This window comes from Phaethon lepturus, unplaced genomic scaffold (genome assembly GCF_000687285.1).
Source record: "Phaethon lepturus isolate BGI_N335 unplaced genomic scaffold, ASM68728v1 scaffold42007, whole genome shotgun sequence".
In the NCBI taxonomy this organism is placed as follows: domain Eukaryota; kingdom Metazoa; phylum Chordata; class Aves; order Phaethontiformes; family Phaethontidae; genus Phaethon; species Phaethon lepturus.
The window spans coordinates 1-21,216 of NW_010554836.1; the positions used below are offsets into that span (position 1 = coordinate 1).

The following is a 21,216-nucleotide window of genomic DNA, read 5'->3' on the forward strand; positions in this document are numbered from 1 at the left end:
GGCTGGGCCGGGCAGGCGCTGAGGAGGCAGCAGGCCTCCAGGCACAGCGCTGGAGAAGGCACACGGCGAAACGTTCAGCTAAACCCCAAAACAAACGAACAAAAAAGACCAGGTTTCACTTTCAGCTCTTTTAAATTTGCTAGATGAAAAACCATTTGCTACCGCCATTGCAAGTGTTAATTTAAAATAAGCCGTTCTTTGAGCAGATGTACTAGGGAAACCCTGTCTTCTGTGGCTGAAGCCTCGGGAGGCTGAGGATGGGGAGCACTGGTGGCAGCTTTTCCTGCAGCTGACTCTCTCTGTCCCACCATCGCCGCTGTGAGAAGTGCTGAACTCATTTCCCACAGCCAAGCTGCCCTACAGAGCCGAAGTCAGAGCACTTGGAAGCCGATAAATGAAATAGGTAAGAATTTAGTTTGGTGGTGATTTCTGCCTCTGCTAAATTCAGCTGAAATTTGCCAGTGGGTTGAAGAACGTACTGTTCTTGCCTAAAATTTGTTCCATAGGAAACAAGGCAAAAGTAAAGAAGGTGCAAATCAAAGACGATCGCTTTACAGAGAAGCAACGCTTGACCCTTCCTGAGAAAGGCACCCCTTCACCAGCACTCTCCTGCCTGAGGGCTGGTGCAGCTCAGCGAGCAGAGCTTCCCAGGGCAGCCCAGAGGGATGCCCTCTGTGCCGGCACGCTCAGGGCAGCCTGGGAATGCCATGCTGTTAGCCACCTCGGACAAACCTTTACAGAAACCGCTGTCTTCTGAGACAGCGTACCCGCTGGCAAATATATTGCTATACAAATCCGCATCATCCGTCTTCTCCTCCTGCCAGTTCTTTTGACAACGCATAAAAATAAAAGCCAGTCCATTTTGTTAGTAGTCACTGTGTGCATATTTAGCAACTTTAGCCAGTGACGCCAAAGTCCTCTTCAATAACGCTACAGGGCCAGATGGCTCGCAGTCACACATCATAAATTCCTCTCTGCTATTTCCATCTTGTATTTACCCAGCTCAGCGTGTAACAGCTACTGGCATTGAAGGCTTCCTTTTTCAGAAACATCTGTGGTTTTGATAAGTCTTTGTAGGTATGGAAAAGCCTGAAGTCCTTCAGCTCCAGTTCTCGGAGCAGACTGTACCAGTACCGCACCACAGTGCTGTCATTGCCGCTGACCTCAAACCCAGGCCAGTGGATGTGCACCTCAAAGACCAGCTGTCCTATGTGCTCCACAACATCTTCCAGGATCAGGTTTTCCAAAATCTTCCACTCAGCACTCTCCACATCTGCCTTGAGGACATCAATCTGCAATAAAAAAGTGAAAATGAAAAGCTTTGCAATCATTGCCAGTAACATCTGAGGCCAGGGTTGTCCATTTTATAATATACATAATTGTTCTTATGTACAGTTCCTTTAGTGTTTAAAAAAGAAAACAAAACCAATAAATCTCAGAACATGCTGGGGCTAATATGGAAGTAGGTGAAGTTTCATGCTTGCGTGTTCACAGCCCTTCTCCTGCCTCCAACACCTGGGCTGAAAAGCTTTTTACCCCAAAGTGTCTGATGCAGCTGATCCTACAATCAAAGCACGTTATTGTTGCTTCACAGATATTGTGGTGGCATCAAAGCTATGGAAAAAAGAAATGCACTTCACTAAACAAAGACACTAAGGCATTACTGTTCCTTATTTCTCCATCACAAAATCCTACTACAGAACAAAACACACTAACGGGAATTACTTGCACCACAGTAGAGCGGGGTCCTCGTGTACCAGATGCTACATGCACCACACAAGTGCAAGAGAAGGCCAAAGTGAAATGAATACTATGAGCAGCTCAGGTCACCAGCTACCCCCAGCCAAGCTGCTGTCTGAAGCTTTTGCAGGCATCACTATGGATGCTGAGTGAGGAGGACCAATCCAAAGGAGAATTATGCAAAGACTCTGCAGAGTTTTAAGGGCAGCTCCACCAAACAAAAAAGGGATAGCAGGAAAGAAGCTGTGAAGTTGCTTGAAGGGAAAATTATAGCTAATAAACAAGCGCCCTGTTTTAATTTTAGACGATTTTTTAATTTTGTCATTAGATATTCAGCAAACCAACTTTTCACAGCCCAACACAACTGCAGGTTGATATTGCCTGGCAATTAGCTGGAGGAGGGAAGTTATATGGTTTAATAAAAAAAGAGCATTTCATCAAAATTTCACACCTGGTAGAAAACGATGACTGCAGTAGGGCTCACAAGCTACAGATCTCAACGGCCCATGTTTCCCAGAACCAAACAGGGAAACTCCCCCTCCGTGAGAGCAGGCTTTGCCTGTGACAGTTCCACCTGAGCTGCTGCTTCTGTCCATTCACTCATGCTCAACATGCGTTTGAAGTGAAAACTGAAGACTTTATATAGAGTCAAGAATAGTAAAAAAACCCAAACCCAAAAACCCAGTCTCTGTCGGCAGCCTACCCTAACCCTTGAGGCAGTGTTGGAAAAGGCACCTGTGCAGGTACAGGAAAGAAATTTGGGCAGGTGATATAAAAGCATTGCCAAGGTAACTGCTTCCCTAAGCCATGCCATCCCAGGACTCCTCACTGGCATCAGGCCATGCCCCAGCCATGGACCCCGGGCTCATGGATCCCTCTGCCCAGGGTCGCAGGGCCTGGGTTGTGCTGTGAGCCCCTCTCCCATACAACCAGAGCTCTGCTTTGCAGGGGCCGTAGCCAGAAACCACAGGGCCATGGCAGGGTTTGGGTGAGGTGAGCTGCCAGGACCATGTGAGGGGCTCATGTGGCTGCTTCTTCAACTCTGCCTTGGCTAAGGGAAAGGCTTCCTACACAGGGGCTCTCACTTCATGGCAAAGGTCCTTCCAGTCTACCTGGACCTGTAGTACCTGCACTGTCACACCTGGATGCCCAAAGCTCTGCAGTCTCTTGTCCCCAGTTGCCCCAGGGAGAGACAGAGGCAGGTAGGGCTGGTAGCAGAGGGAAGAGACATAAGACAAAAAATGCAGAAGTTGAAGAGGCTGGGACCAGAGGCTGCTGGAGGAGTTATCCTCAGACTGGAAGTTTGGGTGAAAGACATTAGGAAAAAGAGTATGATGGAGAGCTTGGGCAGAGATTTAAGAGGCAGGGGTGGAGGCAGTGGAGGAAGAAATTCTAGTAATGAGGTACACGCAGAGCACAGCAGCAGCAACATAGAGCGCTCTCTTTCCTCAGCTTTAGGAGGGTCTTTGAAAGAAGGAAGAAGCCAATGGAAGGTGAAGAGCTCAGTGCTTCCCAACTGCAAACACAGAACCCAGAGAAGGGAGACAATGGGCCCTGGGCTGTTCTTGTTCCCAATGGTGTAAAGGCTAGGACAGTGTATGGCTACTCCCACCTGTCTTACTACAACCTGGAGCTACACCATGGGCTGGATAATGCTGCCACCAGTGGGAAAACAGAGGTCATTAGAGACAAACTGGGTGAAGCATCACAAGGGGACTGGTTAGGAAGGTAGGACCAAGATCTGAGGACTCTGTGCAAGGCAGCTGCCATGGAGGGCTTGGTGACATCCTGGTTTCCAATGGGGTGGCCACATCTACCTTCCCTTGTTCTCTGGCTGGCTGACTAGAGACACCAGGGTCTGATCTGCTGAGGTACAGTGCACTGACAACCACATCAACCCTCCTCAGGGGCTGTACTCCAGCGCTATGGATGGGCATGGGATAGCAAGAATCAGTAGGTGTTAAATGCCTGTCGTTTGTGGTCTCCATCTGTAAAATGAGGGTATTAACCACTGAACTCCACTGCAGGGTGCAAGGGTTGTGTCCCTGAAGGGCTGTGAGACTTTTGTGGGGACAAGCTGTAAAACACTGCGTTTTCAGAGCAGGACTTGGAGAGTGGGACTTGAATGAGGTCCACGGTCACAGACCAAATAATGACAAGCCAAGTCACTGCCTGTCTGCTCATTAAGGCAGCATTGTGCCTCCTCCACACGGAGGGAGGCAGGGGGCCAGTGGAAAATGACCGAGGGATTATGGAATTAAAGCCTGTATTGTGGCACGTCCTCTGGGGAGGGGAGAGGAAGGTTGTAAGGACAACCTTAGCTCTGGTATTTCCTAACTTGACTCTGCAACAAAGAGCCTGTCAGTCCGTCCATACGTGGGTCAGTGAAACAGTTTAGTATAGAGGTCCTCTGGGTTCAAGGGGAGGCTGAATGTAAATGATGCTGCTCGTGACATTTCAGCTAAGAACTACTTCATGTCTGAGCTCATTTGTTTCCCTTTATACATGTAAATAGGTTACTTATTTTTCAGACAGCAACTTGCAGCTCTACCTGTAATGCAATTTTGTAGGTAGTTTGGATTCCACATGGGTGCAACTGCCATAGGACTGTGCTGCCACACTTCAGAACCCACAGATTTTTATCTTTGGGAGACTTCTGTAACTTTGAAAGGAGACAAATTGGGGGGAGAGGTGGAATGTTTCTAAGTGTTTGCTTTTGTTTCTAAGTGTTTCTAAGTGTTTGCTTTTGTTTTCCCATTATTTTGCTTTATGGCAACAGCAGAACATCTTTTTCCCATGGTAGTGTTTTCAGTCATCATCCAGGTTTGTTTTTCTCTCCTGACGCTGCTCTGGCTGCTCAGCAGGCACTCCGCACGCTCTATGCTGTATTTTCAAAATTGATCTGAAAAGTGGCTACTAACCAATGTTTTGGTAGGATAAAATGAGTTACTGCAATAACTGCTTAAACACATACTGAATCGACCAGGAAAGAAACACAACGCTAGCCCAGGGATGTGCTGCATACAGAAACCAGAGGCTCTGTTACCTGTAGTGCCCTGCACTGCTCAGAGACCCAGAGGGAGGACGGTACCTGTCTCTACCCACCAACTGTTGTGATGGCCCGGCAAAGGGTCCATCTTAGCCCAGAGTCTCCATTTTATGCCACAAATAGGGTAAAATAAACAGCAGAACAGCTTTGTGTCACAGTATCCGAGTGAATAACAAGTGTCCTGCTAACACTGAACGCAGGTTTTGTGATGATTAGACCACTCAGGAGATATTTACCCTCAGTGATAAGCGGCACACTACTGGTAAGAAATGCACTACCACCTTCCAGGCACCTTGATTCAGAGTGCCCATGGAAGGATTAGTCAACAAATCTATAAATTCAGAGCTCTAATTCACCTGGGAGTCCAGCTGGAGTCCGCTGCTGAGAGTAAATCCTGGAGGGCAAAGATCTACAGTGCTTGAAGGTAAAGGATGGCAGTAGATTGCCAGGCGGTTTCGAGCACTCTCGGACTAAGGCTGGTTCCTCTTATCTTCCACAAATCCTCTTATCTTCCACAAACTAACTAGGTTATCACAGAAAAAGAAAAAAAATTGTGGATTTTTCAATGCTTTTGCAGTGTCTAGCTCCCTTAAAAAGGCACTGCAGCATTGTACCAGTTACACTTGGAGAAAAAAAAACACCTTTCCTCATGCACAACCAAGCATATAAAACAGCTGAAAAAGAACGTGTTTTAGTTAGTTAAGGTTAACATGTACTGTATGAAGGCTCATTTCTTCTTTTTAGGGTAATGACTTGTTACAACTGTACATCATTCCCTAAAGCAGAGATCAGAGCTCTGTTTGCCTTGATCGGTTTTGAACTACCAGGGTTAACGGGGATTTCAGGCTCTGTGCTGCCCCATGGGCACCATTTAAAGCTCCCCGTGGAGAAGAGTCAATTGAGAATGAGTAGCTGGAGGAAGCAATTTAGCTGTATTACTTCCAGCACGAACTCAGCATGTGGAAGCGACAGCCAGGAAAGGCAAAAATGGCAAACGTGGTACAGGTCGGGCAAGGAGGATCCCGCCCTTTCTGCGGCATAAGCTGGGAGCAGGGAGAAAAGAGCTGGTTATGGCTTTCAAGCAGAGGAGCAGAGCTCAGAACCCCTCCTCCTCCTGAACCACAGTGCTGCACTTGGGATTTGAGGCTGTGAGAAATAAGTCTCCGTGCCAGCTCCCTGACACTAGCTGTACAACAAGACAAATTCTACTTGCTTATGCATCAGTTTTTCCCCTCTCCACCTAAGTACAAGTCTCTGTTTTCAGCAGACAAAACTCCACAAAAAGCTGTTTAATTCATATTTTGAGAGCACATGACTTTTCAGGTAACAAACAGGTTCTTGAGTGTGGTGTTTTTAAACTTAGCTTCCCTCTTTTCCCATCTGCAACCTTTCAGCATGATACTTCTCTCACTTTCTTTCCTTTCAAAATGCATTCAGCCCCTCCTCACCAGCAGGCGACAGCTTGGACGTTAAGTCCCTTTCATTCCCTTTTATTCTGAGCTGAGGCTGTAATTGATGGCAGACAGGATGCCACGTAGCCTAATAGCAAATTAGGCTCCCCGCAGCTTGTGACTGCCTCTCCCCGGGCTCCCTGCAATCAGTGGGAGAAGGATCCATCCCGGCACTGAGCCATCCAGCGGGGAGATGGGGACTGCCATGGGCATGGTCTGAGCAACAGATACTGAAATCAGGAGAAAAGTCAATCACTACTGGTTTACAGTCGTGTAGAGCTCCAAATAGCAACACTTCTCCTTCAAATTACCTCATCTTCCTACTCACATTTACATCCCCCTCCGTGATGGTCTGTACGGCCAAATTCAAAATTACTCTGGGACAAATGTGTCATTTGAGATTATTCACTTCCGACATGACAGATCAGGCACATCTTCAAGTATCTGCTTAAGACATCAAAACCAGTTTGTGCAGTTGGGTACTTACATGGTCTTTGGTCTTTTTTTACAGTAAAGGGTAACCATCCAGTTGAAGTCACACAATATACACATCACCAAAACAGAAAACCTGCAGTAAGTGCAGACGAGCTTTGTTCCTCTGCTCTCACCACTGATCCTCTGCAGCCTTGTGAGGGACAGGGAAGTCTTCTTTCCCTCAGTTTTGGTGATGTGCTTCCATGAAAGTGTTACACAGCAGGAGCAGGATATTAACAGTCATTTTATGTTTACCACTAAAGCCAGAGAAAATGTTTCAAAATCATATTAAGAAAACTTACTTAACTTTCTCTGATGGCAAACTGCTTGCCAGAAGCAGTAACAGCCCCAGACAGACAACAGTACCCATCTGGAAAGCCAACCTGGTCCATGCAGGAGGCATCACTGCTTGCCAGAAGCAGTAACAGCCTCAGACAAAGGTACCGATCCAGAAAGCCCACCTGATGCAGGAGGCATCAATCTCCGCTGAGTGCTCAGGAGCACTACGAGCACTTTGCCTGTGCTGTCGCACTGGGGACTGCTCCCTGTGACAGCCCAGGCAGGCACCCCAAGGGACTCCCTCCCTCAGCTGCAGAGCCCAAGTGTGGAGCCACCCGGCACTTCTATCCCTCACTTCTTCCCTAGGTCTCTGATGCCAAGATGTTTCCCACATACTCTCTCCATCTGGAAGCAATTTCTCTTTGAAGACTCATTACAGAAAAAGAGACACACACCCTCTGCCGCCCTCCAGTCCAGTCCAGTTAAGCGATGTCACTTACACCAGTGGGCAGGCAAAGAAGAGGCCTTTTATCTGGCAGGAGGTTTTTTTCAATGCCACTTTACCAGATGACAAAATAAACTCTGGACAAACAACTGCCACCTGACTTAGGAGATCAGCATGGCCTGAAATCCTTTCTCCCTGGCTGCATGTGGTCAGGAGGCTGTAGGGTTTCACCTGTGGCCTTCCTGTCATCATGAACATCTTCACTGTGGGATTAGTTCTTGGCATCCTCCCATCTTAACTCACTCTGGGCACTGGACCAGGCAGAGATAGCAGCTCACTCATTAATCATCTTCTGGTCATAAAATAATACACATCCCCAAGCCTGAATTGATTTTCAGACCGGTTTGATGGGTTTAGCTAGCATTACACTATAATGACCTTAAAGCTAGCGGTATTGTGCTTAACATCTTGTCTAGCTTGCTACCCAGCAAGGCCAAGGTTCCCGTTCAGTGACCCAGAGAAGAGGATCTACAAGCCCTAAGCATGTGGCAGGCCGGCAATACACTTAGACAATGCTGAGGGAGAGTACCTTCCCCTGACAAAAATCCTGAGCATCAAAGATCTTGGTTCCCCATCTCTTTAAACTGAAACCAGTCTCAGAGCAGGCAATGGGAACCTCACCGCCAGCTGAGAACTCAAAGTGATGCTTGCTTGGAGGAAACAAGGTGAGGAGCCACCGTGAGGACATGAGCCCCCAGTGACCTCCTTGTGTGTGCAGAGTGGCAGCAGCTCACAAGCATGCATCCCTGCTCAGAAACGCTGTGCTCCCATTTGCACCGCGTTACCTTTTTCAGTTTGCACGGCCCTTCTGTTGTACAGAAAAAGATGAAAACAACATCCCCTCACCAGGTCCCTCAATCTGATGGCTAGATTGCCCAAGTGAGAAAAATCCCACAAGGGAGATGCAGAAATCCTGATCTTAAATTATTTATCAGCTTGATAATCAGCAAAATCTCTGCCCGCTGAAGCCCATGCTGCAAACAGACGTTTTAAATATTGCATTTATTCCATGAGCAGCCAGCAGCCCAGGCTGGAAGCACAGTCACTCTGCCCACAGCCCTGGCCGAGCACACGAGTTGCTTTGCAAACCATTCAGCCATCTAATCTCACAGGAGATGTCCCGCTGCCTGCCTGCCTCCCCCCCTCCTCCCCCCCCCACAAAGGGGGAAAATCCTTTCATTTCTGTTCTTTTGATCTTCTCTGCCAGACGCTGCTGGATGCCTGTGGGAACGGATGTTTACTCAAAAGAAGAAATGCTGTATGCTGGACCGTCAAGTCTCTTCATTAAAGGGGAACAAACATTTGCAGTCTGTTTGTGCTGCCCCAGCACCAAGCGAGGACAGAGGGACCCGGCTCCGTGCTTACATAAGGCCACGTTACCCCGTTCTTGCTAAAGGTGAAAGCCAGCAACAATACGACAAACGCACTAGAGCGGATGAGGGGGCTGTCGGCACGGGAGGTTTGCATTGGAAGGCAAACAGTTAAGCAGCAATTTATCCCGAAGCCACGAGGAGCAAGACCTGCGAGCGTGTGTTGAGTGTGTGTGTGCGCGTTGCAAGGGACCGAGGGCTTAGGCTACCGTAAAGTGGCTGTGCACAGTAAACAGCATTTCGTCTGCAAGACCTGCTACTGTTTATTAATACAGTGCCCACGGGGGCCTCCAAAATGTAAGTAATTGAAGAGAGGGCTCAGAGTCCCATCTTCAAAAAATGTTCACCACACATTCAAGACCATCTCTTGCAGGATGAGAATGTGCAGCCCCAGTATAACTGAGTAGCTCTAATTAAAACTGGTTGAGGACCTATTTGCACTAGCCAGTGCAATAAAGTCCTTTAAGAATACATCCCTTCATAGGGATTTATTCGTTTCACTCTATTTCTGGTCCAAGGTGCTGACCTGTCTCTCTTCTGCTTCACTGTTTGTCTGCCCACCTTGCTGTTTGCTTGCAGCAGCAGCAGGAAGAAAGCAGTGCGTTCCTGAAAACATGAATAAGGAACACCCTGAACTGCCTGCACGACAATCAGATTTCATCTGGGATGGGCAGTGCAGAGGGGAAAGGAGCGCCACTGTGGCTTTGACTTCTGGATTTCAGATTTTTGAGAATGGAGGGATACTTAAACTGCTGTCAGGTCAAAAATGAGACCAGAAAGGATCCATACACTAAGGTGAAAGTATGCAAACAAGAGACAGCCTATTCCAACTACAAGAATTTGTAAACAGTGACAGGAGGAAGGATGAGCTACTAGGGACAGATGGGGGGGGGGGGGAAATTACATTTTTTAAGAGAGCTCCTAAGTGCTCTGGATAGGGCATTTATCTAAAGAACTTGTTAATGTCAATTACTCCCTGGAAATTGTGTGAAAGATGGGTAGCGGAGAAAGACCAGGGTGCTTATGGAAAGGGGGTTGCTCTCAATTCTCATAAAACCAGTGTCACGCCATGGACCACCACCCTGAGCAAATATTCAACACCTTGGCTGAATTAGAACCATACAGATTCACATTACTGTGCTCAAGCCAGTGTTAATGGCACAGAGCAGGAGCTGGGAAGCACGAACACTGGTCTGAGCCTAGCAAATGCCCTGCATCTGGTACCACCTTGTGAAATAGGTTAGATTCCTCAGGCTCCTGCCAAACTCCAGTTTTGGTGAGAGGAGGGAACCAGGAGTGACTGGCTTCTTACAGCAGCAGCGTACCAACGATGACTCCATGGTGCCTACAGCAAGTGCCGTGCTCTTCTGAATGCAACTGTTTGACCCTGAAAGAGTGGTTATGTTGCTGCTGCTGCTGTCAAAAAGAAGGTGGAATGGCATATTAGTGCACTGAACTGTGCTGGGAAATGAATGTATCTTGTGCAGCCCTCTAGTAAAGCTGGGGGAAAGCAAATTTTTAACACCTGATTTTTATGAAGGGTCTTCCTTAACAACAGCAACAAAAGCAACAAGAAAGGAAAACAAAACTCTAAAAAAATCATCCTTCCTTTCCAGTTTCTAGCAAACAATAATATGCTTTGAAAGTGTTGTGGGTTTTTTTAAGACAACCTGTGGAAGTTCTGTTTCAACAGTGAAAAACTTTTGTTACAATTCAGGCATTACACTGAATTTTCCCCCCTTTAACTAAGGGAAGAAAAGGCTATGGATCGCACCACATTCAGCCCACCTTGTCGTTAAAAAGATCTTTGCTCCATGCCCGACAATTGCATACTAAACAGCACCTTCAGGTCGCTCCCTAGAAACAGCCCTATTCTTACAATATCTTGAGAACTGCTCCTGGTGGAAAGAATTTAAATGAGGTGAAAGGAGATGTAAGGGACCAAGAGAAAACCCTCGTAAAGGAATGCGTATGAGGCATTCCTTGCATACAGCACAGAGAGTGGGAGAGGTGGTGAGCAGTAAATCACTGTCCAAAGATCTTTGCTTCCAGAAACATGAGGTTGTCAAGCCCATCTCTCCTTGCAGCCAAACTCTTCAATGCAGTTACAGTTAAAATACTTTACACAGCAGCAGCCTCAGCTGACTAAGCAAATACAGAGCAATTACCACTTTGATTTCATTATCGCTAAAATTAAAAAATATATACATCCACAGAAGACACACTGTGCGTCTGGAGCTTGTACATTACTCAGGGGCAACAATTACAAGGTTACAGAAGGCAACATTTCCAGCTGCAGTTGAAAACATCTGTACCAGTTTGATTGTGCTTTTTCAGCAACTGGAGTAAAATTCACCAACTCACTGATTCAACCCTAAACAAAAGGTTCACACACAGCAACGGTTAGTGCCCAAACTGCAGCTCTGCTGTAACTCCAAGGAAATCAGTCGTGTTACACAGAGGATGAATTTGGCCCAGCATGTACAAGCATAACCTCAGAGGGACTGAATGCGGGTTTTACGGGCAGTAAGTCTCTCAAGAAGTCATAAATCAAATTACAGAGCTAGAGGCAGATGCTTATTGTAGAATAACACGCTCTTCAGCACTTTGAGCTTTTGCTTTAATGAGATGACTTTGGAAAAAAAAATTACTTTACATTTTCTGGCTAGCTTGCCCAATGTTATTGTCTCCAGCACTCTCCCTTTCAGCACAACCAGTGTGGAAATCAGGCATGTGAGACAAGTTTGCAGTACTCTGAAGTCCTGATCTCAGGACTTGTTAGACAGATGCTGAGCACAAATAGCATCTCAGACAGATGCTGAACACAGACAGCATCTTGGACAGACAGATGCTGAGCACAGAGCTGAGTTTGTGGACAAGTCACTCAAGATGGGATGTACTTCACCCAGGCTTAGACATCTAAACCCAAATCAGTTTTCCAAGCTCCCTTTATAGATCATAGAGAAGAACAGGAACTTCTGAAGGGCAATTTGAAATGTGCAGGTCACATCATCCAACCTATTTTAAACATCTGCCCTTGAATGAGATGAACTGCACCTTAACGGTTTCCCTTGAGTTCATAAGGACCTCAACAGCTATCTCAAATGTATAAATTTAAGTTAATGGAGGTGAATCGCATGCTCCTCCATCAGGGAGGTCATTTGTTTAGACTATTAGCTCTTATGGCTATGGTATGCACCCTGGTGCAAAAGGGTCCAGTGCTAACGTGCGCCTTTGCTGTGCAGAGTTACTCCTACTACCAATGGGCCAGGACCAGCCATTTACACTTTAAAAACATCCATGCTCTGGGAAAAACTCTTTCTACTGTGCCATGCAGAAACTGATACAACAAAGAGACAGCCTGATGTGTCCACATAAAAGCAAACGAGAGACAAGCAGTAGCAGTGCAGACATTTCCAGGGGAGGAAGGGGAATGAGGCGGTCACAGCCTGAGCCTTAGCAGAGATCCCACTGGGACTTCTGAATGGCACTGACTGGTGATGCTCCAGCTGCAGGAGGGGCAGCGAAATGCTAATAAGATGTTATGGGAAATACAGGATGTCTCATGTCAGAGGAGACTTAGAGAGGCTGATATGGTAACCCCACCAAAACAAAAGCTGTTCTTCACAACTGTATCTGGATGGTACAAATATATCTGGACGGTAAATAACAGCTGCAGAAAAGGGGCCACTTAAGCCACAGGAGCAGTGATTACACAAGAAAACTTGGATGCGAAAATAATGAGGCTAAAAATCTGATGAAGGGTGGTTTTTTCCCTTCTAGAATTGAGATTCTGGAAAAGCCCTTTTAAGACAGAACACCAAACATTTACTTAAGGATTTGTATGATGCAGCAATTCAAGAGATCTGGTCTAATTTGGTCTTTCTGACACTAAGCCAAGTGGAGCAGAGCTGCAAGAGTTCCTGGGCTTCTGAGCTCCTGGCTTCTCATCCCGAGCTCAGGCTTCCATATCAGGACACAGACCAGTCTGCAGGCGCTCATCAGCCAGTACTGAGGACTTTCTGTGAGTTAAGATGGCAGCTGAGCTGAGTTTATTATAAACACTGGTGGCATCCACATTGAGCTCGGGCATGGCAGCCCCATAGTGAACGTAACTCACACTAACCCCCTGGGTCCATATGCAGTATCCAAGTCTACCCTCGCAAGGGATAATCAAAGTTAAATGATTTTGTCTAGGCTGGGTCAAGAATTCACAAGACTATTCTGGCCCCTGCAGTCCTGAGGTGTGCGGAGTAAAGAGTCATTGCATGGATTTGGTTGCTCTGAAACTTGAACATGGACTTTTCCTTACCCAGAGAGTTAATTTTTTGTTTTGTTAATCAAATCTCCATGCACAACTAAGATGTTATACAGTTTTCCCAGGGCTTTTATTTTATATTTGTTTGTGTACTGCCAACAGAGCTGATTTTAAACCAAAATGGTAAATCGATTTTCTTTAATCTTTGCTCTTTCACACCAGTCTTCACAAAACTGACAGTGCAGCACAAAATAGACTCTATAGTATCTGCTTTAGGAGAGGAGCAAGTGATAAATTACTTGCTTAGGAGGAGATGAGGTTATTAATCAAAATAGCCTGAAGGGTGTAGTGTTTTGAAGTTGTGTTGAGTATTAAATAACAGGTGAAAGGGAGGAGGTTTCTCCTTTTGAAACCATAAATCTAAGCCTGTTCAATAAAATGAAGCAGACACCTGTTATCCAGCGTAAATTAAAGCCTTCAAATCAAAATCAGGACTTAAAAGATTGCTTTGCATTTCTTTTTGTAATAAACAATGACTAGTTTGGCCTCTTACACAATTTTTTCAAGATGACTTGAATGGCAGGAGTTGAACGCAACTCTGCTGTCCCCTGAAAGTTACACCTATAAGCACTTCCTGATTAAATGGAGATTTTATTTTGCATTCTCAGATTCTCCTTTCCAGCTTAATTTGTTTTCCAAGAAACCATTTTATCCACTGCTGAGCTATATTGCCAAGGAATGCAAATTCATAGCACTTACTGATGGCATTACACGAGATTGTCCTACAGAGCTCCAGAAAGAGGAAAACTACTAATGAAGTAAGAGTTTGCATGTGTGAATGCGCATGATATACTCATGCGTGCCCAATCAGGACAAAATAAACTTTTGTTTGCTTCTGCTGCTCAGGGCCTTTTTGTGATTCTGTGTCAAAGGGTTTTAAATTTGCTGTAAAGTATAACCTTTGGAATACAGGTATTGGTTTGAATTTCTGGTTAAGGGTTAGGACTTTTTGTAGAGGGGATAATGTTGGAGTGGGAGGAGGGAGCTCACATTTCAATACCACCTTCCCCTTATAGTTTCATTGCATATTGAAATCTGGGCTACATAGAACATAGCAACCTTCTGAGGAGGGCATGGATACCACACACAATGCAAATTATCCTGGGACTAGGTGAATGGTTTATTTAGACAGATGAATTGTCTGTCCTGTAACTGAAACTCAGACTGACAATCCCCTTGCAAGACCACGTAACCAGCTGTGACTAGGCTAGAAGAGCACTGGAATATATATTTGGCACTGTCTCTCACAGTAGTCTTGTATTCAAATCAGGGCATTACAGTCTAGATGAACAGACAACCACATAATTAAGAAAGCAGCTGGATGGTTGGGCTCAGAGGGCAGCGTTTAACGGGTTGTACTCTACCTGGAGGTCAGTTACAAGTAGAGTGCCACAGGGTCTACACTAGGATTCGTCCTGTTTAACATCTTCATCAGTTAGCTAGAGGAGGTGTTAGATGACACTCTTGCCACACTTGTGGATGGCACCAAATTGGGGAACCAGTCAATACACACACTGAAGGGCAGAGCTGACATCCAGAGGGACCCAGACAGGTTGGAGGGATGGGCTGACAGGAACCTGATAAAATTCAACAAGGACAAACTCCAAAGTCCTGCACCTGGGGAGGAAAGACTCCATGCAATGATACAAGCTGGGGACTGCCTGCCTGGCTGGGGAGCCGCTCTGCAGCGGAGTCCTGGGGGTCATGGTGCAAAGGCTAACAGCATCCCAGGACGCATTAGCAGGAGCATGGCCCATAGACCACAGGATGTGATTATTTCCCTGTACTCAGCACTTGTGAGAGTACATCGAGATACTACATAGAGTTTTGGTTCCCACAACACAAGACAGACAGTGTAAACTGAGGTGAGTTCAGCTGGGAGCCACAAAGATGGTTGGGGACTGGAACACTTGCCCTGTAAGGAAAGGCTGTGGGAATGGGGCTTGTTCTACCTAGGCAGGAGGTGGGTTTGTTGGGGGGAACTAACATCAGCCTGTAGAACCTACAAAGAGGTCATCAAGACAGCAGAAACAGGCTCTTCAGCAGTGTTCTACAGAAGTAGGATAAGAGATAACAGGCATAAATTGAAAGTGGGAGCTTTCAGACTGGGTATAAGGAGAAACTTTTTCATGATGAGGACAGTCAAGCAGGACAACAGCTGGCCCAGAGAAGTTATGCAGTCTCCATTTTGGAGAAAACTCAGTGGTTTTCAAGACCAGGGTGGATAAAGCCTTGAACAACTGGTCTGACTTCACAGCTGGCCTTACTTCGAGCAGGGGATTAAGCTACAGGCCTCTCAAGATCCTTTCTGACTTGAATTATCCAGTGACTCTGTATGAAGGAAGTTCCCCATGCAGATATCACTAATCCATGGGGAACACCAGCACTGTAGCATCCTCACTCCAGTAGGTAGTTAGAGAATATAGAAATTAAAGCTTTCACAAAGTTGAACTCCGCTGCAATAAGAAAGAAAATCTTGTGCGTTCAGTGCCTTTCTCCCTTTTTTCCACTGTTCATCAGCAGTGCACTACAGAGTGTGCATGTTCAGCAAAAAGACTGGGGGTGGCGAGGGAAGATGAGCAAGATCAATTTTTACATCTTTATCCTTTTTTGTGGCTGATAAAATACTGTTCTGCTCTTAGAAGATACACCAGTAAATTTTCAGTTTAGATTTGTGTACCAGGAAATAGGATTCTCATGACATCCTTTGGAGATTATTCCAGGGCTTAAAAGGTATCACACTCTAACAGTTCCCCAAACTACTCTGATTACATGTTTCCTTTGTCAGTCTCATCCTAACATAGTACTAGATAAGTCCTCTACCTCCAGGCTATTTGCACTCCCCAGAGAACGGAGGACTGTTATGCCACATAGCCAATTAGAAAGATCAGGTTCTTTTAACCTTTCCTCAGACCCACTCTGACACCAAAACCCTGTTTGTATTTCTTGCCATTAACACCCAGATGAGTTTCCCTTTCTGTGGATGAGGTCCCAGTACTGACTGCAGAACAGCAGGTGTGCTCTCATCTGAGCCAGAGTGTAAACGAGCCCATCCAAGTTCTTTGATTCCCTTGCACATAAAACTGCCAACTTGCATGTTTTCTTTCCAAGGCTACAGCAGCAAGAACTCCAGGAGGCCTTGTCTGTCTCTTCTTCATGAGCCCAATCCAAAGTCTCTGACATCAGCGGAAATAGTCTCCATCACTTGGAGGGTCTTGGACCAAGTCCCAAATTTTAAAGAATAAAAGCAAGGAGAAAATGAGGCATTAACTTCAAATGCAGCTGCTTGGAATTCCTGCCTTGAAGTGGGAATGGAATGGCTTTGAGGGTAGGCAGAAGGATTTTTAAAATTAAAAAGAATGGGACAAAGAGCATGTTTTAACTTTCTAATTGAAAAAAAGTGCTTTGGAAAATATACTGTGAAACTGTTTTGAATTAACTTATTTGTTGAGTCAAGGGAACATTCCACTCACATTCACCGGAAGAATGAAAACCTGAATGTCACAGTATTTACTTTGATGTTCTCTTCATAAATTGGAGCTTATCGGTGTCTTTATGCAACTTACAACTTCTCAGGCTCCCTTCCAAATGAAAGAAAAGCTAAACTGAACAATGTGAGGAGAGTCAGCCCATTCAGGTATTTCACAAATAGGAAGTAACAGAAGATTGCAGAGGGTATAGCAGCTTTATCCTCACTGGGGGAAAGTAAGCTCCTGACTTCACTAACACCATAGTTTTGCACCGGGGAGCTACCCAAATGATAATAAAGCAAGAGGCTGTATACGCTGTTCATAATGCACCAACACACTTAACCCAATCCTATGCCATGTGTACACAACTGGAGGAAAGCCTGATTGCATGTGGTACATGTGCATTATGTTCCCTGGCTGCCCTCCAGCCGGCGGCTTTCACATCAGGTATCTTTCACCCAGAAAGTTATATACTCAGAATTCATAGCTACACCCTCTCATTCACGGAAGCTCTTACAATCACTCTGTGTTACCATAATAACCTGAGAACTGACTGTCCTCAGCAGGTCCGGTGTATCACAAGACTCACACGCTTTTTCTGGATCAGGTCATTAATCATTTGCTCTGTGACTAATTCTTCTAAAAACAAAACAATCAATGTAAGGCACACATCAAAGGAAACCCATCTCTGTCTCTCCCCAGATGTTTCACTAATGCACAGCCTAGTATATAGTTACAGTATGACTAAGAAGTAGGAAAAAGCTTCTTTTTTCTGCTCGTACAAAATGGTCCAATCAGTAGAGCTGAACCGAAAGAAAGTACTACAGAAAAGCAAGAAGTGAACTGAAAAGGACATCTTGCATTTTATAATAACAAATCAAACAAATATTGCACTGCTTGCTTTGTAAATCTTACAAAAAAGCTCCTCTTTAGCTCAGGCTGCCTATTTCTTAAAAAATAACGACAAGCAGAACTAGCTGCAGGCAATGAAGTATATTAGCATTTGAATTCATGTTTGTATATCCCTTGAAGGAAAAACTCTCTTAAAAGCAACGTAAGGAACTTCCTCAAATGTATTCTGGCAACAGTTATTTGAGACTTGAAGATTTCTGATGTTTTTACAGTTCCTTAAAAACAAACTGGGAAATGTTAAAAAACTCCACAGATTGCTGCCAATTTCGAAACAGGATGTTTTTGTTGTTGATGACTGTAATTAGGACCAGTGACCTTGAAAATGTAAACAACCCATCCATTACTTCTTCTCTTCTAATTATTGTTGCAAATATTTTTTTTCTCTTTATAAACTTGGCTGTATGAATAGTTTAGCGCTCATACTCAGGCAAAGACCAGAACTTCCACAAGACTGAAAGTATTAGCACCCAATGTCACCAGCTAGTTGAACAGAAAAGGAAAGGAGGAGGAGGAAAGTATTTAGCTATATGGCTAGTGATTTAAAATCAAGGTGGCTGTTATCACCACACAGAAAAAGCAAGACAGAAAAAGCACCCCTACACAAAAATGCATGACAAGTTGTCCTGGTTTCAGCGAGGGTAGAGTTAATTTTCTTCATAGAAGCTAGTGTGAGGCTGTGTTTTGGATTTGGGATGAGAAACTGTTGATAATGTGCTGATGTTTTGAGTTGTTGCTGAGCAGTCAAGGACAGTCCAGCTTCTTGTGCTGGCCTGCCAGCGAGAAGGCTGGGGGTGCACGGGGAGCTGCGAGGGGACATGGCCAGGACAGCTGACTCAGGGTGGCCAAAGAGATATTCCATACCATATGATGTCATACTCAGCATATAAAGTTGGGATGAAGAAGAAGGAAGGGGTGGAGGGACGTTCGGAGTTATGGTGTTTGTCTTCCCAAGAAACCATTGCGCGTGATGTAGCCCTGCTTCCCTGGAGATGGCTGAACCCCTGCCTGCCCATGGGGAGTGGAGAATGGATTCCTTGTTTTGCTTTGCTTGCATGCGCGGCTTTTGCTTTACTTCTTAAAATGTCTTTATCTCAAACCATGAGTTTCCTCACTTTTACTCTTCCAATTCTCTCCCCCGTCACACCATGGGGGAGTGAGTGAGCGGTTGTGTGGTGCTTAATTGCCGCTGGGGCTAAACCACGACACAAGTATTGCTGAAAGGCCCATTGTCAGGATATAACCTCGGAAGGTGCCCAAACCCCTGAGACAGTGAGGAGGTAGTTCTGCAGTTTTCCCAATACCTAATTCTGCAGTCAGAAACCTGACCCCCGAGTCCTTACCTTCTGATGTCCAAATTCATTCAATACTGTCCCCAGCTTCTTCGTGTTGCTGTGAAGTTTATGGGCAGCAATGGCTGGATTGGGATCCCTCCAGTCAATGGACAGGCGATGATACCAGAGGTGCTGACCCTCATGAATGTGTGCTGACTTGATGCTTGGGTCAAAGCGATGCACCTCACATCCACTGTTGGCCATGCTGATCTCAAACTGGTTGTCATCGTTGCCTAGCCTACAAAACAAAAAAGATGTAATTATTAATGCTGCAAAAAGTACTATTAATGAATAGGACATTCTGAGGATTCATAGTAAAAGAAGGTAAAAATCCAACCTATTTGTTTCTGAAGCAAAGTGGAGGAGCTGTTATGATCCTTCTTGGGATATATACACAGCACGGAACAGAATCTAACCCTAATTCTGACAAGACAACCAGAAATAAAGATAAGGGCTCACAATAATACCTGCTGAAGATTTGGAATAAGTAGTGAGATAGAAGAAATTTAAAGGAACATGTGTTTTTTCCCCAGCATCACATTCATAATTCACCTTAAGAAACTTTTAATGAAATATTTCATTTCTAGAATGAAACTACTGGAGTGGATTGGATGAACAAACCTCACCAGAAAATTCAAGCTCAGTACAATATACTGCATAACATTAGAATGAAGAGCTCCTTTCAAGGCAAAAACTAAAAACCACTTTTAGCCAGGCTGATAACCTTCCCAATGCACTTTTTCTTAATTCAGAAGTTGACTTCATTTATAAGAAAGTAAACATCAGAACCTTTGTGCTGTCGTTATTCCTCTATTTTATATTTATATATATTCATCTATTTTCAATTTTCTTTTTCTTGACAAGATTACAATACTTTCCTTAGTCCCCACTGCACAAACTTCCAATAACCAAGTCATAAGCAGAAGAGCAAATACAGTTAAAACTTATACAATACCATTTTGTAAAAATCAGGCATATTTCCCACCGTATCTATAATCTGGTGTTACAAAGATGAGCCACAATGGCCACCAACAGGGACAAGACACAAGAACCAAATGCCTGTTTCTCTCTGTGCACAGGAAGACACAGATAAAAAAGCAAATTTAAAAATAACCCCTTCACAACACTAGCTGAGCTGTTACACAGACTTAAGATTGCTGCTAATTTGGCAAAGACCCCAAAGAAGAAGAAAAATTAATAGTCCCATCGTACAGCAGTGTTGGCTCAGTCCCTGTCTCTGCAAGGAGAAGATGTACTTCACAAGGCTGTGCCATATCCCGACCTCCTACAGCCCATTGGTTCACACAGGGTACACTAAAACATTCTGGTATTTACCACTGCAATCACATATCTGGACCACAGGCCTTCCTCACTGCATAAAATAGGATGTCCTCTTCATTCCTACTCCTCCAAGCTCCTCCTCTTCAGTCCTACTCCTCCAAGCTTGTTCCAAATGCGGTTCAAATCATGCACTAAACCTTAAACTTATTCAAAATTACGCTGTTGGATATACACACGTAGCGCTGGGAAGAGAATCAAGATTTTTATATCAGCGCTTCAACCAGTTGTACCAACTGAGAATATCCACTATGTACTAACAGCATGGCATTTATCTATCATACACAAACCATTACAGGGCAGTACTCTTAGATGTACTGTCAGAGCACCTGCTACACTACACCACAATTATCCTTACAAATGGTATAAGACTATATGTTAGGCGTTAGATGTTAGACTAGATATTAGGAAAAATTTCTTTACTGAGAGAGTGGTCAAGCATTGGAACAGGCCGCTCAGGGAGGCGGTGGAGTCACCATCACTGGAAGTATTCAAAAAACATGTAGTCATGGCACTTCAGGACATGGTTTAGTGGGCATGGTAGTGGTGGGTTGATGGTTGGACTTGATGATCTTAAAGGTCTTTTCAAACCTTAATGATTCTGTGAGTCTGAAATAATTCTGGCTATTTGCATCAATATGTAAAACGCGATACCTTTTAAATCATGCTACACTATGGCATGACATTAAGTCAGCGCTACATATTTTATACAGATGACATACTGGTAAATTAAAATGAATCCAACTCGTGAAACAATGTTTGGAAGAGCAAATGTTTTGGAAGTTACCAATACGGTATGATGCTTGCTGTAATGCTGGCTAAGCACAGTGAAACGATGTTCTATTAGAAGGTCTTCTCCTCAACCATCTTCCCCTTTGGGCATCCTGGGAAAGTAGGAGGAGACAGGGTTTGCAAAAACAGCCCAGCGTGCTTTTAAGAACAACTCTATTTCACAGGATTCCAGCCTGCACAGTCGTGT

At 44.9% G+C, this 21,216-nt stretch overlaps 1 protein-coding gene across 1 annotated transcript in view; it reads right to left on the reverse strand.

The window, feature by feature from the left end:
- Positions 1 to 831: 831 nt before the first annotated feature.
- METTL24 (methyltransferase like 24) overlaps positions 832 to 21,216 on the reverse strand; it is a 24,533-nt gene continuing 4,148 nt past the window's right edge. Inside the window, exons 2-3 of the mRNA XM_010291977.1 lie at positions 18,909 to 19,137; positions 832 to 1,292 (exon numbers count right to left, since the gene is read on the reverse strand). Of these exons, the coding sequence (XP_010290279.1) occupies positions 978 to 1,292; positions 18,909 to 19,137 (544 nt within the window). The 3' untranslated portion in view covers positions 832 to 977. The remainder of the gene's footprint in view (positions 1,293 to 18,908; positions 19,138 to 21,216) is intronic.